This window comes from Stigmatopora argus, chromosome 16 (genome assembly GCF_051989625.1).
Source record: "Stigmatopora argus isolate UIUO_Sarg chromosome 16, RoL_Sarg_1.0, whole genome shotgun sequence".
NCBI lineage: Eukaryota > Metazoa > Chordata > Actinopteri > Syngnathiformes > Syngnathidae > Stigmatopora > Stigmatopora argus.
This window is the reverse complement of record NC_135402.1, coordinates 3,773,823-3,784,923: the sequence shown is the minus strand read 5'-3', so window position 1 is coordinate 3,784,923 and position 11,101 is coordinate 3,773,823. Positions and strand designations below refer to the sequence as shown.

The window sequence follows — 11,101 nt, the reverse complement described above, 5'->3', positions numbered from 1 at the left end:
ACATTTTCAGCAAGTATAGTTTAATTGAGCCCAAGCAGGTATAATGTTAGACAATAATCCAGTAAATCTTATCATTCGACGTTATTGTACATGAGTGTTTGTTTAAGCCCACGTGTGTGCATTTGTTCTTTTGTAGTCGCTGTCTACGCGCACGAGGAGCAATAACATCTGCACGTGGGAAAATCCATGACGTCATGACGCCGACGTGATTGCGGAAGAGGACAATAACGAGGTTGAAAACACGAAGTAAACAAAGCCTTGCAGTTACAATTTCTCCAAGTGAGTGTGAACATTTGTTTAAAAACGCTTTTTGTACGAGGTGCCTCGAAACGGTGTGCATCAACGTTAAATACTCACCTTAATTAACATGAAAAAAATCACAAAACGTGAAAATGAATGTTTTGCACACATTTAATGGCAATGTTATCAAAATAAGACCATGACTGTTTTTTTTACTGGCCTTTGTCGGCCTTCTGGAACAGAACTTGGAGCTGCTCCTTGCTGGTGGCCTCCACCTGCTGCATGAGGTATTCGTGACCTTTGGTGACCCCCCAGCCGTCCGGCGTGGACATGGAGGGACAGAGGGGGCGACCGGACGCCGGCTTCAGCTTCTCCCAGTAATCTCGGCGGGCCCTGACACCAAAGTTGTAGTTAAATTGACGCCGGGGCTGCGATCCGTCCATTGTGGGGCCCCGAGATCCTTCCTTCTTACCTGGCCCTGCACCAGGGCTTGGTGTGCATCTCCAGGCCAGCGCCCCACAGGCCGTGCTTGTCGGAGCCGGCCGGCTGGAAGCCCCGCTCGGGCGCCAGCTCTTCAGCCAGGGCGCGCACGTGGTAGGGCTCAAAGCCGCAGCAGCCACCGATGTAGCGGATGCCGGCCGTGTATGCTTCTCGGGCGTACTTGTGCATGTCCCAGCGTGTCAGGATTCTGGGCTCCAGACCTGGCTCGGTCGGGGGTGAAAGATTGTCAGGATGCACCAAAAACGTAAGTAGCACTTCAATTTTGTTCTTGCCGAAAATGTTACTCTAAGTTTTAGCTTTATTCTTGTCGTATTACTAATAAAAAAAACTTAAATTTTTGTAATAATAGGCCATTTTCCATCCAAAAGTTATTCTCATAACTCTACACCACCCCAACATAATAGTTATAATTACAGTTTTTTTTAATAATTGCAAGTTTAAATGTAACCATTTTTTCTAATAATACTTAAAAGCACTATATTGTTGAACATTTTCCCATAGCAAAATGTAAAATTCATTTTTGAAATATTATTCTATTTTCCAAAACGTCTCATTTTTCCTCCCATTAAAATATGTGGTGACTCTTGAGGACAATCTGATTGCATGAAAATTCTGACGTTAAACTTATGATCGAAAATATCACAATGAGTCACGCTAATAACCATTATTTCCAAATATGTCTGTTCATGTCGACTTAACGTAAGTTTGCGAGGTCTGGCGGTTGGCTTCTTACAAAAGGGGAACTCGGGTAGGTCGATGAATCCCTGTTTGTTGCAGTCGGGCGTGTGAAAGGCCAGCGGCTGACTCATGTAGTGGGCCTTAAGCCCCGCCTTCTCCACACCCGCCTTCATCATGGCCACCGTGCGCACACAGGTGGCGGGGTCAAAGTGGCAGTTGACCCCCACAATGTCCGCACCTGGAAAATCGGCATTCAAAAAGCGCACTCCACTTTTTGGCCTGTTTTATTTCTTTATTTTTAAATACACGTACCGGCTTTGACCAGGCGGACGGCGCAGTCTCCGGGGGTGACGCCATTCAGGTCCCCCTCGGTTCCGATGCACATGGTGGCCGCCACTGGCTTGCCCGAGGTTTTCAGGACCTGGACTGCCCACTCAGCCTCTTCCACGTGCTCAAAATACTGCAAAAAATACAATGAAATGGGATTTATATTGGGATTGAAACATGATCATTCATTTTGTTTTGTTTTTTCATAATAATTTTGCAAGGTAAAAACTGACATCCCGTGTGTCTGCTTCCAAACCTCTGCAATCAGGAAGTCCACTTTCTTGCTGATGAAAACCTCCATCTGCTTCTTGAAGATGGCCTGGACATCATCTTTGCTCTTGCAGCTGAGGTACGAGGGCGTCTGGGACACGCCCCCCGCCACCAGGGCGTCGCCTTCGTCGGCCACTTCTCTCGCCAGGTCGCACGCCGCTTCGTTAATTTGCTGCCCCTGGAGGCAGGAAAGAAAGCGGGATTGGCTCGGTCTGGCACCCCCGATGCCAGCTGGAGACATAAACGGAGCCACGGCGGTAAGTTGAGCCACCGCACCCACAAAGATGGAGATCATGTGTAAGGGCAACTATTTTAGCACGCATAGGAATTTAAACTCATCAATATTAACGAGGGATGCCCGGATAACGCATTTTTGCGTGATTTTACCTCGGAAATATATACCAAAAAAAATGCACATTCATATGTATATTATTTTCATATAAATTGGGTCACTAGTAGAACCCATTTTTGTTCAAATGAGTTGTCCAAAACAAAGATTGCAAAAAAACATGTTGAAATATTTAGTTTTACATAACTAGATTTATATAAAAAAATTAAGATAGCCATCCAATGTGACAAATTGAGCTATATTTATTACACATATAAAAACTTTAATTTTGCAGTGTACTACTACCCATCAAATTCAGCCTTCCTAGCCGGAACGTGTTGGGCGACCATGGTCATCAACGGCAGCCAATGAGCTCATACTTTTCCAAACCCGATATTTTAATCCGATCCTCCAAAATGACACGCCGGGATCGGGGGCATCCCTTAGCGTCAAGTGTGGCGACTTACGGTGAAGCGCTGATTATGGCCTCTGTTCCCCAGCTTGTCGTCACTGGCGTAGAAGGTAAACGTCTGCATGACGTTGGATCCCGCCCTGAGGAACTCCCTGTGCAGCTGCCGCACTGAAAGCACACCAGATAGCAATGGAGACCTAGCCTTGGTTAGCTAAGGTACAACACATTCAGAGTTGCCCGGATTTCGGCCATGTTTAACTCGCTAGTTGCCATTGACCGTGATAGACGTCCAATCCATTTTAACACAATCCTTGTGGACTTTTCTTTTGCTAGTAAGTGGAGAGTGGACAAAGACGGCGACATACCCGCTTCAGGATGCTCGGAGGCAGCTTCAGGCGTCCACGGCCCGGCTGTGACGTAGCCCCGCTTCTCCAGAGCGAAGACAAAACCGCCGTCGCCGATGACCACCTCGCCGGCGTCCAGTCGCTCCAGGACACCCTGCGGGACCGTTTGTCACAAGGTTAGAAGTACTCTATACTACTTGTTGTTGTTTTTTTTCCTCACATCTTGATAATAGCATACATTTATATGAGATGTGCTGCATCTCTGATTAAAATATAGTATCATGTTTATATGGTATTTTCTCAAATAACTTCCTCATCATCATATATTGACTGTTTTGTATAGAGAAAATTGTACTCTACTCTTAAGAAAATACCACGTTTATTTCAAGAACTCCAATATAAACGCCTTTATCTATTTATTTATATATTCACATAACATGATGTACTAAATTGGCAAAGTTGTGAAAATTGTAAATACTAGATGTATTTTTCTTTTCTTTTTTAGAAACATGCATAAATAGCTATTCATTCTGAATTGTCGGTAATACAATGAAGCATTTACACGTTATTTATTTGATGAGGTCGCGTCAGGACACAAGTAAGGCAAAATTTCACGCCAGATTCATGTGTTCATACCTTCTTTTTCCCTGCTGGGGCCATGGTTCCTCTTTGCCTTGTCGGAGCTGGGGAGGGGCCTTCTGTAGGCCAGCGTGGGGCTTTTATACCCTACCATTGGGGCGTGGGGCACAGGGTCGCTTTTAGAACGCTCGGCCTCACTCGCTCATCGCGTATCGGCTTTCTTCACCAAGTCGCATGAGGCTTTTCACAAGCACAAAATCACAGCGTGCAACTATAGTTGGCTTTTTCATGCACAAATTAACTTTTTTTTTCCTGAAATGTTTTTAGTACATTCATTTGACACAGAGGTCTACAACTTGCAAAGACATTTTTTTTACCCATAATTGGCATTCAATTGAAATATAAGTGCAGCTTGCATGTTTTTTGCAAAAAAAAACAATTATAAATAATTTTAAATGCAATGAATGAATTAATTGAAGGATCCACTTTGGAATTAAATTGATTATTAAACCCTGATGAATTAAAAATAAAAAACTGTCATTAAAGAAATAAAAGTAAACAATTCAATTAAATTAAAACATTTATTCCAATTTTGGGAAAATTGGTTTTCGAGGGTTTTAGGAGCTGTAAACCAAAGTTGTGTGAGAAATTTAAAAAAAAATCTATAATATATGATACTTTTATCTTATTTTTTTATGAAATTAAATCAGGTTTGAGTCAACAACAGGATGAAGTCAAGTATAAGTTTCATGGTGTGAAAAAATCTAATTTATAAAATGTTTTTTTTTTCAGTATTAACTCAATGGCTGCCATTGACGGCGACAGACGTCGTATCCAATTTGACTGTGGTGCTAGCAGAAATCGAAGTGGCAGCGGATGAGTGAGTACAGTACCTTTTCTACTATATATCAAGGCTACTGAAACAAGAAAAATGTCCGCCGACAGTAAAAAAAAAAAACAAGCCAAAAACTCCGAGCTCACTTCATCATATTGGATTGTTTATTTAAAAAAAGCTTTCCCCCATTGACTTTACCACATCAGGTTTTGACACAGTTTATGTGACTACCGCCATCTTGTGTTGAAGCCGAGTAAGGCGGCAAAATCGTAGGCTGAACTCCATCTTCTAATGCGGCCCGTATTCAATGACAGTTATCATTTTCCACGGGCCAATAAAAACCGAGTCACCCCTTGATGTAGCCGATTCTTTGACTAATTGCAAGAACAAGCGGCGATACATAATCCAATTTAAATCCAATAATCCAAATAATGCTTTGTAGCAATCCAATGAGAGAGAATGACTATTTCCCTGAATAAAAGTCATATTCCCATTGAGGAAAGAAGACTCCAAAACGGTGGCGTGCGCCTGACCTACATTAGAGCGCGAGCAAACGAGTTTAAGTTACGTCCTGAAACGCCCGACGACCCGCGGGGGGTGGTCCAGAGTCCACTGGTCGCCTTAGCGAGGCATTTATAACTTGGCCGTCCGTGACTCCAGCTGCTGACTTTGCTGGCTTTTGGAGTCATGTCTGCTCGCGTGTTCAAGCTGGGCAAGGTACGCCTGCCGTCCGGGAGGCATTTGGGCCCGCTCGCTCTCCTTCGGGCAACACGGACATTCGGCTGCGCCACGACAAAGCGGCAGGAGCAAAGGTAAGGGGTGACTGGACTCTACACTTAATGTGAAGCAAGAAATTCCTCGAAATTTGGGCCGTAACAATTGACGGCACTAGACGTCCAACCACGGGTTTGCGTGACAAAAATTTTCTCCAATTGACGCCATCTCGCCTCCAGTGACGCATCCTCCGTTTTGGGCAAACGATGGAAGGACACGGCCGAGACGGTGGTCATCGGAGGGGGTTGCGTGGGTGCCAGCGTGGCCTACCACCTGGCCAAAAGCGGCATGAAGGACGTGGTGCTGCTGGAGAAGTCGGAACTGACCGCCGGATCCACTTGGCACGCGGTACGTCTCTCGTACCAGGGAAAGACGCTGCTCCAGCCAGCCCCCAAAGTTCACTTGTACATTTTCTTTTCCATCCTAGGCTGGCTTAACGACATATTACCATCCTGGCATTAACCTGAAAAAAGTCCACTATGACAGCATTAAACTGTACGAGCAGCTGGAAGCAGAGACCGGACAGGTGAGCTCCTCGTCTGAAATGTCTGTCTGAAGGCAAAAGTCCGAGTTTTGGCCACTCTAGCCACTTGCCGTCAGACACGGTTAAAAACCTGCACCCGTTTGCTTTCCCTGCGCTCAGGCGGTGGGCTTCCACCAGCCGGGCAGCGTCCGGATTGCCTCCACCGCTGCCCGCGTGGACGAGATGAGGTACCAGATGACTCGCACCCACTGGCACGTGACGGAGCAGTACATGATCGGGCCCGAGAAGATCCTGGAGTTGTTTCCTCTCCTCAACATAGACAAGGTAGAGTCAATGCAGTCCATTGAGATCGGTTACCTCGCAGTTCTAAGATCAAGGGTTCAATCCCCGTTGGAGTTTGCATGTTTTTGCATGGCTTTTCTCCGGGTACTCTGATGTCCTCCCACATCCCCAAAACCGGATGTTTCTTCTTCTGTTTCAGGTCTTGGCTGGACTGTACACACCGGGAGATGGCCACATCGACCCGTACTCTCTGACCATGGCGTTGGCAGCGGGCGCTCGCATGTACGGCGCCCAGATTTACAACCCGGCCCCGGTCGTGGAACTCACACCCACATCTGACGGCAAATGGGATGTGCGGACGCCTCACGGCACCATCAGGGCTAATCGTCTCGTCAATGCCACAGGTTCGAACCCATTTTTTAAGCCAGGAAATCTCAAACCCTGAAACCTAAATATTCTACATTATATAAATCAAATATTCAAGTCACAAAAACCCGAACAATGTAGAAACCATTTATATATATCACGCTTAGCTATAAATAATCTTTAAATGATCTTTCAAGTCGGACGACGCATGACACATTTTTAGGTCTTATTCAATAAAAAAACTGTTACCTAACATTTAGAACTTTGCACACATGGGCCACTGCATGTTGAGGTCAGGGAAAACCAGATTAAACTGGGTCCAAGCAGCACCTGGTGGGGAATCTATCACACCATATTTGTTTTTAAGCAGGCATTTTCTGTAACCTACTTGCAACATAACACAACACGTTGTCCAATAATTGACAGGGTAAACGAAACTATCGGACACGAGGCTAAACTAAGATGATTTTTTTTCTTGCACTAATACGAGCTATAGTGAATCCTTAATTCGGTGTGTTTCTCCCTTTTGCTTTGGAAAAAAAATCTCAAGGCACACCACTCGCTGAAAATCTTCAAACTCTCAAATTCTTTTTCATCCAAGTGTTATTGACAGGAATCCAATTGACACAAAAAAATTAATTAGTCTTTTTTTACTCCCAATGTTACTTCACCGTCAAAGTTAAGCTTGCTTTGCTGGCCAATTGCAGGCCACGGCTATGTTCTTCCACTCATATACATGATTTTCAGGTTTCTGGGCCCGTGAGGTGGGGAAATTAATTGGCTTCGAACATCCCACCATCCCGGTCCACCACCAGTACGTGGTCACGGCGACCGTTCCGGAGGTGAAAGCCCTGAAAAAGGAGCTGGCGGTCATCCGAGACCTAGAGGCCTCTTACTACCTGCGCCAGGAAAGAGACGGCCTTCTGTTTGGGCCCTACGAAAAGATGGACAAGATGGTGCTGCAAGACTCTTGGGTTCGAGACGGCGTACCCCCAGGTGCGTGTTCTCCCGCCCTCGGTCTGGCGGCCATTCCGTAAAGACCGCATCCACCATCGCCGCAGGTTTCGGCAAGGAGCTGTTTGAATCGGATCTGGATCGGATCATGGAGCACGTGGAGATGGCCATGGAGATGGTCCCCGTGCTAAAGAAAGCCGACATTATCAACATTGTGTCTGGCCCCATCACGTACACCCCCGACCTGCTGCCCATGGTTGGACCGCATCAAGGGGTTCCCAATTACTGGACGGCCATCGGATTCGGGTGAGTCCCTGAAAAGAAAGCCAGGCTTCGGAAAACTTCTTCTCCCTCCTGTGCTCAGATACGGAGTCATCCATGCTGGCGGCGTCGGCAAGTTCCTGAGCGACTGGATTAGAAACGGCGAGCCTCCTTACGACCTGATTGAGTGCGACCCCAACCGTTATGCCAAGTGGGTCGACGTGCCCTTCCTCTGTGCCAAAGCCAGAGAATCCTATGGCTTTAATAACGTGGGTAAGAAATGAGCATCGCTAGTTTTGGGGCCTTCCACCTCATTTTCTGTTTTTTTAGTCCCTTCTTGTTGATTATGGGCTATTTCTGGGGTAAGAACGGATCATTATGATGTCATCAACTTGCCTTCGAACCAGAAAAGCAAATAAAACAGGCCCAAAATTCTCGTCTCTCTAGTCGGCTACCCCAAGGAAGAGCGCTTTGCCGGACGACCGACCCACCGGAAGAGCGGCGTTTACGATCTCCTTCGGGACAAAGCCTCCATGGGCTTCCACTCCGGCTGGGAACAACCGCATTGGTTCTACAAAGCGGGAGATGAAACCGGATACAAGTAAGGCGTCGAGGATCTCGGATTCAATTCAAGAACGCGCCAATTTTCTTCACTTTCTTCACCAGGCCCAGTTTCAGGCGCACCAACTGGTTCGGGCCGGCCGGTCGAGAGTGCAAACTGGTGATGGAAAAAGTGGGGGTCATAGACCTGACCCCTTTCGGCAAGTTCACCGTGGGAGGCAAAGACTCGCTCAAGTTACTGGACCGCCTGTTTGCTAACAACATGCCCAAGGCGAGTTCTCTCAAATGTTATTGTTCACAAGCATTTTTTAAATCCCCATTAGAAATAATTATAAATGGGGATGTTTTGGTCAGATTTAGGTGCAACCTGTTTTGGGGAAAAACATTGAGAAACTTTGTGTGCCTTTTAAGTTTTCTCATCTTTTTCTTCTGGTTGTAGGTGGGCCAGACCAACATCAGCCATATGTTGACACCCACTGGAAGAGTCTATGCCGAGGTCACAATCACCCAGTTAACACCAGGAGAGTTTTTGCTCATTACTGGCTCAGGATCGGAGCTTCATGACCTCAGGTAAGGCGATTTATGTATTTCTTTTTCGCGTTTCTGTGGATCATGTTTTTTGTTGACGAGTAAAAAAGTTGCATTACACGGGCGTCCACTATTTTGGTGACGTTACATGGATTGATGGGATATAAAACTCCCACGAACGTTGCAAACCTAAAAGCGTACCAGCAGCTGCTTGTTCAACTTTGGTTGCCACCAGCAGGTCATAAATCAAAGAGTCCAATTGGAATTTTTCAAACCAGATCAGTTTTATGTATTGCCCTCTCGTGGCGGTAGGGTCAAACAGCTATATAGCAAGCCCAGCTTTCATTGGCTGAAAAACATTATTTTCATTTGCCAATATCACAAAAAGGCAACAAGATGTTTCCATTTTCAATTTCAGTATTTTTTTTTGGTTGCATAAATAACGTTATTAAAAATGACGACGACGGAGGTTCCAAAAACGTTCCTTTGTTCGACAGGTGGATCGAAAGAGAAGCGGCCATGGGCGGCTACGATGTTGACATCGCCAACGTGACGGAGGAAATGGGCGTGCTGGGAATTGCCGGGCCAAATTCCCGGAAAGTCCTTCAGAAGCTCACTCAAGAAGACATAAGCCATTCGGCCTTTAAATTTCTCCAGTGCAAGCGGATCCAATTGGCCGGCGTTTCGCTACGGGCCATCAGGATCTCCTACACAGGTCAAATAGCTTTCCGTTGTATTTAGTGCCATCAATGGGGGTCCGTGTGTTAACAAGGGGGTGACCCAAACATGCTAAGTGTTTTTTTGTACCGTTGTTTGTGTTGTGGTGGTCATGTTTTTGCTGACCTGGTCCCTTTTGCACAGGCGAATTGGGATGGGAGTTGTACATTGAGCAGAAGGACATGGCGACAGTGTACCAGGCCATAATGGAAGCGGGAAAAGAGGAAGGCATCGACAACTTTGGCACCTATGCCATGGCCTCCCTCCGCTTGGAGAAGGGCTTCAGGGGATGGGGAGCTGAGGTACAAACACTGACGCATCATTTCATGAATAATTGAAGTGGGAATATTGTTCCTTTAAAGAGTGAGCATTCACGACTTTGTCTTTATAGATGAACTGTGACACCAACCCACTGGAAGCAGGTTTAGACTATTTCATCAAACTCAACAAGTCGGCCGATTTCATCGGCAAGGCGGCACTGCAGGAGATAAAAGCCAAGGGCTTGGAGAGGAAGTTGTCCTACTTGGCGGTGGAGACGGACGACATCGACCCCGAGGGCAACGAGACGGTGTGGCACGACGGCAAGGTTAGCAAATGGGTTGCAAATGTTTTCCAAAGTACTCATTTTTAGTCTTTTTGCCTAGATGTGCGCATAATGAACAAGTGTTAAAAAATTGTATTGGGGGAATTTATATATTTTGCATCCTTTTGAAACCGCTTTCCACCACTTACTAGTTTTGTTTGGCCACGCAGGTTGTGGGCAATACCACGTCAGGAGCCTATAGCTACAGCGCCCAGCACAGCCTGGCGTTCGCCTACCTCCCCGTAGGCTTGTCCTCAGTGGGCCAAACGGTGGAGGTGGAGTTGCTGGGGAAGAAATACCCGGCCGCAGTCATCCAGGAGCCCCTGATGCTTACAGAACCCACCCGGACGCGCCTGCAGAACAAAGCCAAAAGCAAAGCTTAGGAAAATGGTAGTTAAAAAAACAAAACCAAAAAAAAATCCCCTTTTGAACATGGAGGATATGTCCAGCCTTAATATTTACATGAACCACAATGTCTTCAATCATTTCAGAATATAGCGATTTACATTTAGTTTGGTATAACTTTGCAAATAATGAAATTACTGCTACTGTTTCACAGTTAAACATTTGTAAAAAAAATTGTAATTAAATAATATAATGCACAAGAATACTTTTAGAAATAAATTAGATATATATTTTAATGAAATTCCTAGTATTGATGTTGTAAATTTTTACCTTTTTATCAGACACATAAAAAAAACTTGGAATGTCAAATAATTGAATTACTGTTTGTGTATGTGTGTACAGGGAGGTGCAGGTATTTATACGTGTTTGTGAACGATAGATGATAGTTTGTCTAAAGTTTTGCATTAGTAACCGGTACAAGTGCTGCCTCTGCAGTGCGTGAGCGACACAACACATCAACATTTTTGAGCAAGCAGTTTATTTACTTAATCTCTTCGTAAACATTGTTCATAAAAAAATAATAAACTGTTTAAAAATCATGGTAATTGAGCACTCCATAACTATGTTATAGTATAAACCCTAATGTCATGCTTTTGGAATGGCTCTGACTCAAAATGGCCGATGTGTGACGACGCTTCTCCACATTTTATTTTTGGTTCCACTTCCTTATCA

At 45.3% G+C, this 11,101-nt stretch overlaps 2 protein-coding genes across 4 annotated transcripts; one reads left to right on the top strand and one right to left on the bottom strand.

The window, feature by feature from the left end:
• Positions 1-397: 397 nt before the first annotated feature.
• Positions 398-3,250, bottom strand: bhmt (betaine-homocysteine methyltransferase). Its single transcript, XM_077622530.1, has 7 exons — positions 3,122-3,250; positions 2,812-2,924; positions 2,003-2,194; positions 1,732-1,879; positions 1,475-1,657; positions 713-941; positions 398-633 (listed from the first exon to the last, which is right to left on the bottom strand). The coding sequence occupies exons 2-7, from the start codon at positions 2,878-2,880 to the stop codon at positions 453-455; spliced, it is 1,002 nt and encodes a 333-aa protein (XP_077478656.1). The 5' UTR covers positions 2,881-2,924; positions 3,122-3,250; the 3' UTR covers positions 398-452.
• On the top strand, positions 677-10,968 carry dmgdh (dimethylglycine dehydrogenase). 3 transcript variants are annotated; one of them, XM_077622524.1, is made up of 21 exons: positions 677-985; positions 2,015-2,095; positions 2,165-2,273; positions 2,845-2,972; positions 3,090-3,276; positions 4,472-4,559; positions 5,175-5,326; positions 5,468-5,636; positions 5,716-5,814; positions 5,932-6,096; positions 6,254-6,458; positions 7,168-7,416; positions 7,482-7,680; positions 7,739-7,908; positions 8,083-8,236; positions 8,302-8,467; positions 8,636-8,766; positions 9,222-9,439; positions 9,586-9,743; positions 9,833-10,027; positions 10,195-10,968. In XM_077622524.1, exons 7-21 carry the CDS (start codon positions 5,202-5,204, stop codon positions 10,405-10,407), a joined length of 2,616 nt encoding a protein of 871 aa, XP_077478650.1. In that variant the 5' UTR covers positions 677-985; positions 2,015-2,095; positions 2,165-2,273; positions 2,845-2,972; positions 3,090-3,276; positions 4,472-4,559; positions 5,175-5,201; the 3' UTR covers positions 10,408-10,968. The 3 variants fall into 3 exon arrangements, with proteins under 3 accessions (XP_077478650.1, XP_077478652.1, XP_077478651.1); XM_077622526.1 differs by having other exon boundaries at positions 679-985; positions 5,223-5,326; XM_077622525.1 differs by lacking the exons at positions 677-985; positions 2,015-2,095 and having other exon boundaries at positions 2,146-2,273.
• Positions 10,969-11,101: the final 133 nt, after the last annotated feature.

Bases quoted from the DNA above. Each gene is read 5' to 3' on its own strand.
- bhmt (XM_077622530.1), bottom strand. From the start codon at position 2,880: ATGCAGACGTTTACCTTCTACGCCAGTGACGACAAGCTGGGGAACAGA. The intron at 942-1,474 runs GTAAGAAGCCAA...CGACCGAGCCAG, and splicing joins CCTACCCGAGTTCCCCTTTT to GTCTGGAGCCCAGAATCCTG. The intron at 634-712 runs GTAAGAAGGAAG...CTTTGGTGTCAG, and splicing joins AAGCCCTGGTGCAGGGCCAG to GGCCCGCCGAGATTACTGGG.
- dmgdh (XM_077622524.1), top strand. From the start codon at position 5,202: ATGTCTGCTCGCGTGTTCAAGCTGGGCAAGGTACGCCTGCCGTCCGGG. The intron at 5,815-5,931 runs GTGAGCTCCTCG...CCCTGCGCTCAG, and splicing joins TGGAAGCAGAGACCGGACAG to GCGGTGGGCTTCCACCAGCC. The intron at 7,417-7,481 runs GTGCGTGTTCTC...CCATCGCCGCAG, and splicing joins TCGAGACGGCGTACCCCCAG to GTTTCGGCAAGGAGCTGTTT.